The sequence below is a fragment of the Zootoca vivipara genome, chromosome 6, assembly GCF_963506605.1.
Source record: "Zootoca vivipara chromosome 6, rZooViv1.1, whole genome shotgun sequence".
Classification (NCBI taxonomy): Eukaryota; Metazoa; Chordata; class Lepidosauria; order Squamata; family Lacertidae; genus Zootoca; species Zootoca vivipara.
In genome coordinates this window covers 50,313,905-50,330,509 of record NC_083281.1, presented here as the reverse complement: position 1 = coordinate 50,330,509, position 16,605 = coordinate 50,313,905, and the positions used below count along the sequence as shown (strand labels likewise).

The following is a 16,605-nucleotide window of genomic DNA, read 5'->3' as shown; positions in this document are numbered from 1 at the left end:
TCCGCGGCAATTTTCACCACCGTTCATGTGATGAAATGGAGTGGTTCATGCTACACAATACAGATTTTTATAACTTTAGCATGAAAAATCATTGTCTTACATGGCAAGATAAATCATGCATACAAAACATTGATCCAACTCTGAAATAAAGTCGAGCAAATGGATGGAGGCGCTGAAGACACCAGGCACCATTTAATCCAGGTCTGATGTTTACAACAGCATTCTTCCAAAGAATACATGCATAGTCTCAGCATATAACAACACACTCCTATGCACAATTAGAAGTATGTCCTATTAAGTTCAATGGGGATTACTTACAAGTAAATATGCATAGGTTTGTGCTGCAAATCTCTGAACATTATTTGTTGCTTAATGCTATGAGCATGTTCAGAGTGTATCTTCCACTCACTCCACACATCAGGAGTTTGGGCATGGCTGGCTAATCTTATGCCCCTTAAAGATTCTGAATATTAAGCAGTTTAGAAACAACTACAATAAATAAATAATAGCCTATGGCTTTCCGGATGTTGTTGCTGGGCTTCCATCAATCTCACGAACACGGCCTCAGGGGCAATCGTATTTGTAATTTATACACACACACACACACACACACACACTGTGTATATACTGTGTATATATTTGTTTGTTTGTTTTTTTCAAATTACAGTTTTACGATCACAACATACAACACAAAGACAATATTCCATAGAATCTCCTGGACTTCCCTCCTCCCCTTTGTGGGTCCTATTGTCAATCATTTCCTCCTGCATCTTTTACAAATCTCCATTTACTGTATATTACAGTATATCCCAAATCTCCATTTACATTATATCCAAAATTAGTCAATTGGGCAATTGTAATTCAGCAACGTCCGGAGGGCCACAGGTTATGGCTCCCCCCACATAACCTAAACGAGCAAGCTTAGCGCAAGGCAGATGGAGAGTCGCCCTGGTGCCTCTGACCATAAGCAGAGCGCCCGCCCTGCTTTGCGCCCGCGCCAGTAGAGAGGATAAAGCGTATATGATGTCCTTGTAGTTGTTGCGGTCATCCCGCGTGGTGTTCCGTTTCGTCCAGCCTGCCCAGTTCCTTCCCCTCCATCCCGGCGGCGGCTCCGGCGGCTCCTCCTCCTCCTCCTCCCCGGCAGGCGGAGCCGGGATGGGCCGGCGCGAGGATATGATGTCAAGGCCAGAGCCGGGGCTGGGATGTATGGTGGGGCACCGGCTCGGATGCGAGGAGCCGGAGAGCGGCTGAGGCGAGAGAGAGGACGCGAGGCGCCGGAGGCAGCTCCGGCCTGCTGGGCGCGGGAGGAAGAGGAGCGGGAGAAAGGCCGCCTTGGCCTGGCGGAGTCAGGCCCCTGAGGAGAAAAGGAAAAGGCGCGAAGGGAGAAGAGGAGGAGGAGGAGGCGGCATCGGCGACCACCACCCCTTAACTCCTGCTGCTAAGAATTGGGCTCCGTCCGGTTGGGGACGCCGCGATGTCGAGCAGCGCCGTGTCGGACCCCCAGCACCCGGCCCGGCTCCTGAGGGCGCTGAGCTCCTTCCGCGAGGAGGGCCGCTTCTGCGACGCCCATCTGGTGCTGGAGGGCGAGGAGATCCCCGTGCAGACCAACATCCTGGCGGCCGCCAGCCCTTACATCAGGTGAGGCACGGCCTCTTCATTGGGTCTCACTTAACCCCACGAGCATGTGCAGAGTGCACTAGGCGGGTGTGCTTGGAGGGGGAGAGCATTTCCTGGCTGCACATGCGCAAGACACGCGTGTTGTTGTTGTTGTTACCACCACCTCGGCCTTAACTGGCAAGCTCGGCTCGAGGCAGCGCGTTGTAGCGGTTAGAGCGGCCGCCTAAAATTGGGGGCGTAGGGGCGGGACCCGGGTCCAGATCCACATTTGGCCGCGAAGCACCGCGGGTGACATTGGAGCAGTCAGTCGAAGCTATCTCACAAGGTGGTGAGGATAAATTTTGAGGAGAGGTTTAACCATGTAGGCCGCAGTGAGCTCTTTGGAGGAAAGTTTAAGATGTAAACACAAGAAATATGAAAGGAGGAAGGTTGCCTTGGACACATGCATAGCGAACCTTCTGCTCCTCAGTAAGGAACTTGAGCCCTAGGAGTCCTTGGTCCTGCTCTCTGTCAGCAACGGGGTGATGAGATGTCTCTGGGAACCTGCCAGGTAGCACCTGTTGTTTAAAAAACACTGTTAGTTTTAAGAATCAAACAGTTGGTTTGTTGGACCAGGACTTCCAATTGTAGCTTAAGGCAGTACTTGCTAAGGACAGCAGGAGAGCCTTGCTGGATGAAACCAGGGTGGGTCTATCAAGCCCCAGCATCCTGTTTCCAACAGTAACAACCAGATGCTTCTGGAAACTTGACCTGCAAGTCCTGATCTTTCCGACAGGATTCATCATGGTTTCTTAAAATGTGTTCCTGCTTGTGAGCTTCGCAGAGGCATGTAGCTTCTTGACCACCGTTGACAACAGCTTTCAGTTAGTTGTCTGGGAAATTCAGAAGTAGGTGATGGTAGTGATGGCCATCTCTAATTGTGTGTGTGTGTGCGTGCATGCTGAGAACATACTTTTTATGAAAAACGGAGGTCTCCTTTAGATATGATTGGTATTATAAACAACTTTTAAAATATTCTGCCTGACTATGAGGAAAGTTTTCCTGAGAATATGCAGTGTCCTTTCTTAACACAGATGAATTGCAACCTGCCACAAACACATCTTCAGGATTGAAGAACTAAGACTTCCAAGATGGCTTGAACCCCATGGCTGAGCCCCATATCTTTTGACAGAACAAAGACTTCTTCTTGAAACTGCATTGCCAGCTCTCTCTCTCTTTTTAAACTGCTATATGACAGACAGAAAGTGTTTCCTGGCTTGTTTTCCCTTAAGCATGCATTTAAAAGGTGGAAGAATTTTTTTTACACTCTCTTAACCACTCTGGATAGTTAATACTCCTTACAGATAAACAGACCATATTTAGTAATCTTGGGATGTTGTTACCTCCTTCCATTGTAAAACATAGGAAGCTGCCTTAGACAGACCATAGCTCAATATTGTCTGCACTGACTGGCAGCAACTCCATTGGGTTTCAAGTAGGGATCGCTGAAGATGCTCTCCCACTGAGTCACAGTGCTTTGCAAAAGAACTAAAGTGAGACCTGCAGTTCCTATTTTTTCTCTCTCATCCAGACACTGACCAGGCCCAGACCTGCTTAACTTCTGCAAAATTACTGCTCAGTCTCCCTCCAAACTATGCCCAGGGACCATGGGAAACTAGATAAAGAGTATATGAATGATTAAAACAGCAAAAGGAGCTGTAACAGGAACAAGACTATTAACTACCCACCACATTATGGATTCAAATCTTTCTCCTTATTAGTTTTCATGGGTTTTCTCCTTTCTTCTTCACCCAGTTGGTTAGCTAACAACCTAGCTACTCACTCCCTTTTTCTCTCCCCAGCCCTGCCCTGGCCTGCTGTTTTCCTCTTATCCACACATTTCCCCAACAATAGAAAGAGAATACATTAAAAAGTAGAGACAAAGTCCTGACTGTTTTAATAAAACACCAAATACATCCATACAGAGAAACACAGAGTTGGGTAGCTCAGCGCTGTCATTCTGACCCCATCTTGTGTTTCATGCCTTTTACAAATTTCTGAGCTACTTAAAAGCACATTAATCTCATTGTGCTGTAAACAGGAGAAAGCATGTAGATGTACTTTATGATTCAGAAAGGGAGGCAGAAGCATAGTCATGGAACCTATTCCACAGGTGTGTACCTTCTGGGGGTGAGTGCTTGCCACAGTCGGGAGGTTATTGCCAAATTCATGCTCACAAGCCATGTATGCTTCCTTTTGCTATAGAGGTATACAGGAAGTTAGCGCATTACTTATTGATATCACTGTCATCAATCCCCTGTTTGATGTGATAAACAGATTCTTGCAAAAATAGAAAGTGGCAGTTTTCATGGTGAGGGGTGATTTTGAAATTACTAACTGAAAGGCAGCCACCTGGGAGATTCATGCTTTGTGTGCTAAAAAGTTCTGTTATGCTTATAGAAGGGAAAACTGACATTATTAAGAATGACAATAAATAGTAGAGATGGGAGTTTCACAATTTGTTGCATATATCTTGCAAATGCACTACTTATGCATAAGGTTAAAGTTGCTGTCTTTATAATTTTAACTATGTACTTCCTGTGCTTCATTTTAAATACATGTTTTAAATATGCTTTAAAAACAACAACACACACCTGTCTAAAAGCTGACTGGACATTTTTACTTTAAAATGATATCCTTCATTATAATATGCAACTTGGTGTTTACACAATACAGTGACACCCTTAGAGAGAGTGTGTGGTGCTTTGTTATTTCCTTCTTGTGAGGAAATAATAAATAAGCTCATCATCATCAGCTGCCTGACCCAGCAGGAAAGGCCTGTCCGCAACATTTTCAGCATTAGATTGTTCTCTGCTTTCCCTACTTTGATAGTAGGGAAGTAGTTTCAGATCAAATGCATGCTGAATATTTAATGATCACTCTTTGCATAATTTGCATTGAGGCCACTTTGCCTCTTTTTGAAGTGTTATGACAAATAAGCTTTGTTAAATATTGGTATTTTGACAACTGACATTTCATCACATAGTTTATGGTTCTGGCAGCTTGTAGGGCAGTTACTATCCTCCTTTATTGGTTTAAGTGTAGAAAAAGAAGAAGCTTGCTTTAAAATTACTGTATTTAAATTTGTTCCCAACACATTTGATGTCATGTTATGCTGATTGCCAATGAATATGCAGCCTAGATACTGAGGCCATGTGCACATTACCGATAATTCTGCCTCTAGTGCAGGGGTCCCCAGACTTACCGTGTGGCGGGCCGGTGCCCGCCGCGCCGACCGCGCGGAGGGCAGGGGAGTGCGCGCGCAGCGGGCCGGAGGGCGGGGGAGTGCGCGCCCATGCGCACACGCACACGGGCGGGGAAAAAATCGCCGAAAATCGCTTGTGCGCATGCGTATGGGCCTCCCCCGACCCGGAAGTGCACCAGAAATGACCTCTTCCGGGTCGGGAGAGGCCCATACACATGCGCACAAAGGATTTTCGGCGATTTTTTGCCGATTTTTTAGATCGTCGCTGCGCCGCGCGCCGTGAGAGCGGGCGGCGGCAGCGGGCGGCGGGGGTCGTCGCGGGCCGGATTGGAAGGCCGATTGGGCCGCATCCGGCCCGGGGGCCGTAGTTTGGGGACCCCTGCTCTAGTGCATTCCCACTGCCAGTGTTTAAAGCTGTGTACATATGACATACGCCGGCTCCCTCGGCCAATAACGCGAGATGAGTACCGCAACCCCAGAGTCGGTCACGACTGGACCTAATGGTCAGGGGTCCCTTTACCTTGACATATGACATCAGTCACAATACGTATCTGTTTTGTAGATTCTTGAGAAATACTGCTGTTTGATGCATTTCCACTCAAACCAGCTGTTAAGCTGAGGTGTGTACATTTGTGACAGCCATTGTGCATGCACAGATGACAGCTTCATGAATAGGAGGGTGGGGGGGGGTGTTGCAGGCATGGAGAAATAAATGGGTAATACGCATTAGGTGAAGACATCCCTGCCCCCTCTCTGGTGTGTACAGCAGCATGTCAATGAGACTTGAAATTAAGCAGGAGGAAACAACCTTGCTGCGTTTTAAATGCTCTAAAATGCACTAGTGTTGACCTTAAACAGTATTTGGGTGTCTTCTAAAGCCTCAGTTAGTAATCCTTAACCACTGTGGTAGTCTGTAGCTTGAGTTCACAGGAGAAATCAAAAACATTATGCCTAGCATAGGCAGTCTTTTAATTGACAGTATTTTAGCATCAGATAGAAATGAGCCAGTAATTGATTATAACAATATATAAAAACATTTCACTATAATCAGTATCGGTCCAGAAACATGAAAAGTTAGTTTATCTAGTGGGACTTGTTCAGCTTTAGCCTTAGTGAGCTAAAGTATTGATGCCTAGTGAAATAAAGAGTTCTGTAGTTTTTTATTGGCACAACACACACAGTAGTTTTAGGGACAACAATAGGAACAACAAATAAAATATTTGTAGATGGTTGTAGGCATCTGTATCTACATTTGTTCCAGAGAATTCGAGAAGGACAAGATAAGATCTTTTATTGAATAAGTTATTGTGGGTGCAGGAGTGTGCAAGTGTTTTTTAATGCATAGGGTTTGTTTTTTTAATTTGTTGGAATGGTAACTGGAAAGGGAACAGAAATGCATATTTTTAGTCAGACTGCATGTTAGTTGATGCCAGGTGTACATTTTTAAAGTGTTTTAGCACTGCCTGTAGTGTAAGAAAAGGAGCTGTTGGGGAACCTAATCAGGAATGCAGAGAAGAGCTTTCAACCCTGTTCCTCTCCGTGCCACACCTTTACAAAACCACATTCACCTCTGCTACTTCTCCTGAAAGTGCTTTCTACTGCATGTAGTTGTGCGGCTGGGCTGGGATTTTCAGATGGAAATTATGTGAGAGGAAAGGATTAACCCCTTTATCATGGGCTGCAGTCCCAGCCCAGATCTAGGACCTGTGTAGCTACTTTTTCTAAAAATAGCTGCTTATCATAACATGTGATTTTACCTGCTGTAAACATGGAAAGTAGCTAAACTAAAGCAAATTTCATTGAACAGTAAATAGTATTTTGGCCTAGCAGAGGACCTATTCCTTTAATTGTTTGTGGCAAACAGAAATGCAGCATATGAATTATTTATTTATTTTAAGTTTTACTTTACTGTATATCATTTATATTTACAATGTCCTTTAAAGGCGAAGAACAGACTCCCTTGGAAGCTTGTGGTCTCTCCTTTCTTGGAGGTTTTTAAGCAGAGGTTGGATTGCCATCTGCCATGGATGTTTTAGTTGAGATTCCTGCATTGCAGGGGGTTGGACTAGATGACCCTCAAGGTCCATTCCAGCTCTACAGTTCTATGATTCTATCTGCAAAGGACCCAGGCTAGAAGAAAACCCCTGCATTTTCAAGTTAGTTCAGAGTTTTGTTTTCCCATTTCAGAAATAAGATTTAAATTTAGCTAGATTATTAAAACTAGTGTTTTATAGATATTACTAAATTATAAGGAAGGGTTTTATTTAGAAGGTTATTGTATTCTGGTAGCGCTGGTTTAATAAGGATAACTGTGCATAATTTAGAGGGTATTTTTGCAGTGAAATCCATTATGCATATTTGAAACCAAAAGGGTTTCCTACTAATGCATCAGGATTCTGTGTAAGGAAACTTTTCCTCCTGAAGATATGTTTTATAATAGGGCATTTTGCTAAAGTATATGTAATGTGCCCCTGGACATAATGGGGAAATGGAAATGCTGATGGATGAAAAATGAATGTCAGCCCACATGTCTAATTAAGAAAGGGAGAGGCCAGAACCAGACAAAAAGCCTGTTGCCTGAAGCAAGGGGACAAGAATGAGAATTAAAATTGCCTGAGAACAAATCCCAGCTGCACAGTTGCTAGAAATCATAAGGACTTGATAGAGATATGTCTGTACCTATGATACTGTAATGGCTAGGTTTGCAAAGATGCTGGTAAAAGATGCAGAACAACAGTTTTCAGATTCAGCTGGGAAGAATTGACTGCTTTTAATGAAAGGACTGGTGCCATACTGTTTTTATTGTAATTATTTGTATGTTTTAAACAGATTTTATATATGCATATAGTTTTAATTCTATTAACATTTTACTGTTTCAGTGATTGGTTTTCTATGTTGTTGTTATTATTATTATTATTATTATTATTATTAACAACAACAACAGTAATAAGACATTATAATTTTTAATTGAAGCACTTGTTTATACAGTTAGGCATCCTGGGACAACACCCCTTAATTTACTTCAAGCTTGGATTTGTTTACATTTTAAAATTTTGATTCAGAAAGGGAAGTGAATCAAAAGAGAATCAAGAACCCCTGGCAATGACTTTTTTTTTTTAAGAACACCTTCTCTTCATCCCAAGATCAGTGAACTTTGGAATGTGTGTTTGTTACTGTTTTTGAAAAAAACAAAGGGAAAGGTTGATGTAGCTCACAGTTTTGTAGAGAAGTATGTGTACCTGTGAATGACTTGGAATAGTCAGCAAAATGATGTATGGATTAGTCACCTATGGATGCTCCTTCTGCGATTAATGCTGGATCTAGATTGAGTAAGCAAGCCATATTTGTTTGCAAGATAATCTCAGCCTAGTTGTCATTATAATTTCATTATTTTCTTTATGGCTATAACAGCCTCCCTTTATATCCAAGATAATATGACCATATCATCCAACCCAAAATAACAGTCCTGGTTCATATATTGCAATAAGATAGAATGTGGCTTACCATGACTGTGCTAATGTGTTGGCTCCCAGAGAAGAGCTCACACCAACTTTGTTTCTCCCTGGACTCTAGGTCAGTGCAAGACAACAGGTGAGCGCAGTTTGGTTTAGTGTGCTGTCCAAAGCTGGGGGTTTTCTCTCCTGCTTAACCATAGAACAAATCTTGGCTACAGATAGTGGTTAAAGATGAAAGTTCATCACCATGATCTTGGGTTCAAACAATACTTGGGCTTAGTTGTTGTGTTATGCTGGCCTAAAAAGCCCAGGGAGGGGTAAAACAAATGTGATCTCCTTTTCAGGAACCAGCATGTTTGTACTACTCCATGGTTAGGCTTAGTGTGAAGGTACAAACACAGCCAGTGAGTAAGTCCCAGCCAGGTTCTAGTTTCATCTCTGCCACCTGTGGGGTGGTGTCCTCCCACCTCTACTATGGTTCTGCAGCTGCAGTGGTGGCTTCCAATGAGATCTCACAAGAGTTCCATGAGTCTTGCCAGAAGCCACAGCTGTGTGACCCCAGTAAGCAAGTCTTAGGAGGAGTGGGGGGGGGCACCTTTCCCTTTTTCCTTAGGCGGCAAATGGACCACCCTGGGTGGTAAGAATTATAAGAAACTAATGTGCAAAGAGTGCTTTGAACATTCAAATGTGCTATACGGATGCTAATTATTAGTATTGTCATACATCCTAAAGGGGCAGGTATGAGTTTAGTGGTTGGCAAATAGAATACAATTCAGGCTATTTTTATCCTGTGTAAACTATTCAGATATCCAAGATATAATAAGAATAATTTTCTTTCATTTTATAAGACATCTAGCCATATATTAAATCAGTGCTTCAAGTATTCTGAGAAATTGGAAATATGTTTGATATGACTTGGATACCACTGAGTGTGCCAATGAGTCGGCATATTAGCATATCCATAGAGAGCCTTGTCTGAGGGGGGTGGGTGGGTGACTTTCATTTTTTCTTTTTACTTGGCCTATTTCTGTTAGGTGTGGGTCTGTAGAGCAGAGTAACATGGGTTCCCACTGATTTGTTGTACAGTAAGACTGTTTGGATTACAATTCTAAAATCTGATGTTTCAAGAACTGAATGATTAAACAACCAGCATTTCTACAGAGCATGTGTGTTAAAAATGATATCAATTAATTACTTCATGATCATTGCCCAAGTGGTAGCTTATAATTTGCAGATAACCCACTTGCTAACTGCATTGTTCTGCAAAGAGGTGATAACAATTTTAGCATGCCTCTACTTCTTCCAGATCAGGTTTACAAATACACTATGATTACATTCAAGACACAAGTGTCACAGTTAACAATGCTGCTGTTTGCAGGGTCAGGGAAATATCTTCTTTAGTGAAATTCCTATTGCCAAGATCCTAAAATAGCCTTTTTACAGGTGCTTGATACTTAAAAGATAGATTTAATATTTCTACATCTTAATGTAATGTTTTTGTCCTGTTATTAGCCCAAAATGCTCAAATGATTCTTGAGTACCGTAATTGTGCTGTAAACTTGTTATTTCTGATGTACAAATGTCTTCCTAGAAGACTTGATTAAAAACATACTAACATAAAAGCACCATAAATAGATCTAAAGTTGTTGCTATCTGCTGTGCCTGAAAGAGGGTGTGGGCCTGCCTATTCTGTCTCAGACTTCTTTCTTCTTTCTACTTGGCATTGTCTGATTTTTATAGCATTTTGATTGGTTTTTATTGAAGCTTGTGAGAAGACAGATGACTAAAGCTCCTTAGTCATTGCATAAATTTGGTGGTGTGCATCACTTGGCTCCTAATTTTAATGACTGAGTGAGATTTAAATTCAGTTCTGGAGATTATGTAAGAACATAACTGGGTGAGTAATAATGGTAGTCGTGCTGTTACTTTGAGTGTTTTTGGCTAATGGAAGTGTTAGGCAACATGGGTTAGCACATTCCCTTCTGTCTTTATATGTGGAATTACCATTTCTGTTACATCTTGGCATACTAGGTTGTATTTTGGTTTTTTAATGTGATTTGTAGGCTGTTGCAGTTGAAACCCCCAAATAGCATAATTACTTTTAAAAAACTTAATAGATCAGAGGTTTTGTGTGGTGGTTTGTTTAATGAAGACAGACCCTTTTTATTTGAGCTAGTTATCCAAATTTGCATTAATATCTGAAAGACAAACTTATCTCCCCCTATTTATCCTTTAAATATAGCTAAGAACATTTGTTCAAGATTACTTTTGAACATAAACTTTTGTTCCTTGCTGGTCAGCGGCAGCCTTTTCAGAAAGAAACCATGAAAGAGGGAGAGATTGGACAAATAACGGATTAGAAATGTCTCCACAGGAAATAATGGAAATTGCCAGCTCATTATGTGAACAGTTGCCTAATGATTGATTTCCTGGGAATTTCATTGTGTTCAGAAAGGGAGACCTGCATGTAATATATACAGTTTCAGTTGTGAAAAATGTCCAGGGTGGCCCCTGAAATTACAGCATACAAATGGAAGGAATGTCAATTTAGGAAGGTGTTAGCTGATCTCTCTTGTTTTATCCTGCCCTGCTAGAAAAGCAGGTCTTGTGTTTGTTGTGCATTTAATTGTGCGGAATTCCTAGTCCCATTTTCTTATGACATTGAAAGTGCATTAGCTGCACTGAATGTACCCCGTGGCCTTGATAGAAATTCTCTGTTGCTCTTACCCTAATTTGCTATAACCATATTTTCATGCTGTGAACACAACAGGTTTTCCAAGTTCATGCCTTTAGTGTCTGCAATATGCAGGGGGCTCCATGGCAGAGGATTCTGGGGTTAGATGAATGTTGCAGGGTGGTCATTCATGTGGGGTGCTGACCATACCTGTTCAGTTTGGCAGCCTCCTCCCTCCACTGCCAGCGCCCAGCACATGGAGGGTGGAACAACGAGGATTGCCCTGGCCCCATGAGGTGCTGGGTGAAACCGCTGCAGTTCCCTCTGCTGTCAGCACCCAGTGTGCAAAGGGAGGAAGCAGGAGGAGAAAGGTAAGGCGCAAGCAAGTCTCACCCATTATATGCTGCCAGGTGAAGTTGCCATCATGCTCTGGCCTATTAAATGCTACAAATTGCAAACTTTATACAGTAATACAGTACCTTGTTTGACTTCACAAATTCTGAAAGATTAAAAAGCTGGCTTTCCACCAGTTGAAAACCATTTTTTTTATTCCTTATTTTAAGAATTTGTAAGCTGTTTAGTATAAACTAAGCAGTTAACAAGAGTATACAAAATACATAAAATCAATAATGAAGCAGAATGACAAAACATAATAAAAATCCATCATATATGTTATCAGCTGCAAACTAAAACAGTAATTCAGCTTGGAAAGGGCCGAGTGGGAAGAAAAAAAAGATAATTCTGACGACACCATACTGAACATATGGCACTGCCAGGAAGGCCCCACCAGCTGAGTGCAGAGACAACCACGGATGTAGAGGCCAAGATCCAAGTTGTTAATAACTGTATAAAGTAAAACCCTAGACTTGGCCCAGTAGCATATAGGCACCCTATTCAATTATTTCAGCAAAGGTGTCACATATTTATAATAGGTTGCACCTTAGAGCAACCAAGCTGCTACATTTTGAATTTTGAAAAGGGGAGGGAGAAAGGGCTTTTTTGCATGCATTTTGGTTTTTAATATTCCATTATCAACTCAATGCATTCAGTGAAGCATAGGGATGGAGAGGGAGAAGAAATAGAGACACAGTACCCTGGTTTTTATACAGAGATGTTGCAAGGATTTATTTTTATTTCCTTTGAGTTCTGAAGTTGCTCATCATGTACAGAGCACCTGAAAACAAATACGTAAGCAATTTTTTTGGGAAAATTGCCACTCAGAGCAGGGTGTGGTGAAAGTTGATATCTTTAATGTGCGCTGCCAAAGGGCTAGGGTGTGACCTGGAACAGAAGGTGAGGGGAGACAGAAACCCTTGTTAATTTGTTGAACAAAACTTTATGGGGAAGGGGTTTAACCTTAAAGTGCTGTATCATGTTGATGTGGAATAACGGTATAATACTCCCTGAAACATTTTCATGAGCCAAAGGCAGAATTTACAGCAAGGAAGCATTACAGGTATAAAAACAATAATGATGGCTCGTCATCTTTTATATAATACAATTAAGCAATACTTCATTAGGTTAACATGGGGATGGTTTTCTGGCAGATCACAAATCTTCATAGAAATAAGTTAACCTAACTGTGTCTTGGTGCCATGTTGGTTGAGACCAAAAGCTACCATAAAGACTTCAGCAGTAGAGAAATCTGCAGTCATTTACATTGACTTGCAGCAAAGGGTACCTGATGGCTTTGGATCTGTGTGTGTCAATGTGGATCTGCCCCCATAATAACTGAGGGGGTGAGATATAAAGTGCAAAAGGCTAACATTGGCACAGAGTGCTATTCACGCCCCTCCTTCAGCCCCCTCAAGGTGATTTTCTTCAGACTAGGATAATTTCCTGTATTCTTAGTTTTTTGGGGAGGGGGGGGAGACCTTGGACAGTAGGTGGCAGGGGGAGGTAAAAGTGGCATAAGTGGAGAAAGCTTAGCACCTCAATCTTTGTGTTCCTTTTGTAGTTTCGATTCCATACCTGTCCATTGTTTTACGTATACTGTAATTGAGGCAGGTTGTCATTTAAAGCTGTGTATCTTCTGTCATCAAGTGTAGTTGGGCCCTGAACTTTATCATTAGTAAGATAACACGTGATACAGAGCAGGATTATTAATTACCTCTTCCCTGTGGTAAAGGAGTGGGGTGTATGTGTGCCTGAGACGCAAATCAGACTGAGACTTCTCTTTAAATTGCAACACCTAAACAGACCCTGAGGTGTTTCCAAAAGTGGCTAATGCTGCCTTTGAATATAGGCATGAGATCTTCATTCCAGGTCCTATTTGTGCCTGTTTACTGTTTACAGTGTTTACTGAAAAAGATACCATTCTTTTGTTCAACCTTAAGCAGTAGCATTCTGCTGACTCAATGTTTACTTGAGTGATTTGTAATAGATTTGTATATCTGATATTTTTACTTTGTGTTTTGATATCCTGCCTGGTAACTGATCTTTCCTTAATAAGGAGATATAATTTCAGAAGTATACCTGTATAGCTTACTCTTCCTATATGCATACACACAGAGAGATAGCTAAAGAGAGAGATTCCTAAAGATACTTCACAGACCACCTGTAGCTCTGTGTTACGCAAATCCCACTTCATGTTATATATACAGACACTAAAGGTTAAATATTAAACAAAGGCCATTTTGAACAAGACTTGTTAAACTTTCAGCAAAATGATTGCATGGATTTAACTTTGTGACCATACCCTCTGTAAGCTTTCTGCTTGAAGTGGAATGCAGGTCATTACTTGTGAGTTGATCTACTGGCCAGTAGGCAACCAAGCCTATTGTTTAAATCTGGAAACCTTCAAGTCAGTTTTACTCCTAAAAGAAATGAAATGGGAATAAATTAGGGGGAAACTCTTCCTGCTGTGCATTTCTTTCTCCTTGCTGTTTTGTTTTCCTGAGCTGTTTTCAGTTGCCATTGAAAGCTCCTTGAGAATAGGCTTACATGGGCCTCTTCAGGCAGAGATGATTACTTCATTACTGCTGAGGCCTGTTGGCATAAAACCTCAAAGGCCCTGTCATAAACTGTCCAAGATTCAACATTGTGATAAGATGGAACTTGCAACATGACTGAGAGACAGTATTGGACTGAAACCTGGGAGACTGGGGTTGTAACCACCACTCAGCCTTGAAGCTTACTGCGTGACCTTGAGCCAGTCACTGCCTCTCAGCCTACCCTACGTCACAGGGTTGCTGTGAGGACCACATAGTGAGACAACACATGTGCACCTTGAGTTCCATGGAAGAGAGATGAGATATGAATGTAATAAAATGACATTGTCTCCAGATCAAAAAGGACATGTGGGAATGAGCATTGATTTTCTGGGTTAAATCAAGGACCAACTGATTCACAATGCACACACCCACACCCAGTTGCAGCCAGCAGCTCACAGACCTAAGGCTTCACATGCCCCTAATGGATGGATAATAATGTCTCAGTATAGCATATATCAAGACTATTCAATTCAGGCATTGCTAAGTATATTATGTTCTTGTTCTGGCTATCCCTTATATCTGCTCCAGTACAACTTACGCCTTTCCCTATTCCAGTCCTTTCATCGTGTCTGGCAAAGTGAGGTCTCCCTTAGGCATCCAGATTAGTGTGTGGTCATTTCCACTGTAGCAGATTTAATTAATGTTGTTTCCCAGGAAATGTGTGAATTGTTTTGCAACCTTAGGTTTATATCTGATTGGATTTGGGAAACTTTATCTTTTTATCACTTGAAATAATTTGGTACAAATCCTGTGCTGTGAACTGAGCAGATTTAGGGAGTATATGCATAGCAAATAAGAAATAATGTGTGATCAAAATTCCTGATAAGAAAACAGAGTTAAATTCCTATATTTAACAGCTGGCATGAAATAATTTTATGCTGTGCACTAAACATCCAGAGGCTGATACCATTAAGTGATACTACAGACTTAAACAGCTGCTTTCTCCTTTTCTTAGTACCTCTCTTTAGTAGTGTGTGTTCATGTGTAATTGAAAAACCTATTCTGAAAGCTGAGAATTTTTCGTATGTGATCTTCCTTTGTTTATGTCTTGTTCTAATCGTTTTGTAAAAACAGCTATGTTTTCTGATTTCAGAACAAAGCTGAACTATAATCCTCCAAAGGATGATGGCTCCACATATAAAATTGAACTTGAAGGGATATCTGTTGATATTATGAAAGAGATTTTGGACTACATCTTCAGTGGTCAGGTTTGTGTTTCCAAGGTTATTCCTACATATCTGTACGTCAGTTCTAATCATAATCTACACCTTCAAAAAACCCTTTAAGTAGAATGGGCAGAAAGTAGATTGGGGCAGGACGTATTATCTGAGTGGCAGGTCAGATCCCAGCCAAAGTAAAAAAATTCTCATGCAAGACAAGTGCAGCTTGAGCTGTTCTAACAGAAAGAGTTCCTTTATATCGCCAGCTTCAGTCCAAGCTTTGGGGTTTGCTGATCCCAGTGGGGCTTCCTGTAAACTCCAATCAGCAGGTCAATGGTAATAAGAAGCCCTGCTTTGGGCAGAGATGATCTGTGCTACAAAGTTCCTAATTGCAGGTGATCCAAAATAACACAGCCAATCCCATGGGGTTTGCTTTCACTGCCAATCAGCCACATCGATAACAAGCCTCACTTGCAATTAAGAGGACACTTCAAGCCTCCTGATGGTTCCTCTGCATCTGCCTCTTTCCCACACCTAATGTCAAATATGGTGGGTGGGTGTTGTTTGGGGGAAATAGCCTTGCAGGCCAAATTGTTAACCAAATCGTCAGGCCTAATTTGGTCCACAGGCCGGAGGTTCCTTACTCCTGAAGTGGACTTGTAGTGGATTGCAGACTAGTTTCCCATGGACCATCTCATCCCTGCTGCTTGCTGAGATTCTTGCAAAATTTGCTAAATGAGGTGGAAGCTGATCCATACGTTATTTATCAAGAGGGCACATTGCTGTGTTTTAACAGTTGAGACATTGTGAACATGCTCTTACATACAGTAAAGGCACAAGAAGACTGCTGGATGAGACCACGGATCCAACTAGTGTAACATCTTGTTTCTCGTAGTGGCTAGCTAGAAGCTTTTAGGAAGTCCAAATCCTGGATGTGAATGCAAATGCCTTCTCATGTTTCTTCCCCCATGACTAGTATGCAAAAGTATTCCACCTATCAACCTGCAGGTTTTGGTTAGGTGTCATGGCTAGTGTCTTTTGACAGACATATCCTCCATGAACATTTCTGATCCCCGTCTTAAAGCCATGTAAGGAAGTGGCTCTCACCACATATTGCAACAAGCAAATTTCAGTATCATACTGAAGTCATCCTACCTCTGACTCCAGGAGTCACTTTATATCAGAGATCAATATGTAAATGTGTGACAAGTGACACAGGCAGTATACTGAAGGTGGAGGAAAGAAGGCCCATGGCATAAGTATGGCATACACTTCTACTTCCCTCTCCAGTGCTGTGCTGTTAACCTTCTCACTAAAGTAGAGGCAAAACTCCACCAAGCTATGAAGGGGGAAGACAGTTAGTTGCAGTAATGCAGTGTTTCTCAACCTTTTTTGGGCCACGGCACACTTGTTCCGTGAAAAAAATCACGAGGCACACCACCATTAAAAAAGTTAAAAAATT

The 16,605-nt window shown here is 41.9% G+C and overlaps 1 protein-coding gene across 1 annotated transcript in view; it reads left to right on the top strand.

Moving 5' to 3' along the window:
- Positions 1-1,166: 1,166 nt before the first annotated feature.
- The window catches only part of GAN (gigaxonin), a 40,977-nt gene continuing 25,538 nt past the window's right edge, over positions 1,167-16,605 (top strand). Inside the window, exons 1-2 of the mRNA XM_035119938.2 lie at positions 1,167-1,638; positions 15,077-15,191. Coding sequence (XP_034975829.1) covers positions 1,475-1,638; positions 15,077-15,191 — 279 coding nt within the window. The 5' untranslated portion in view covers positions 1,167-1,474. The remainder of the gene's footprint in view (positions 1,639-15,076; positions 15,192-16,605) is intronic.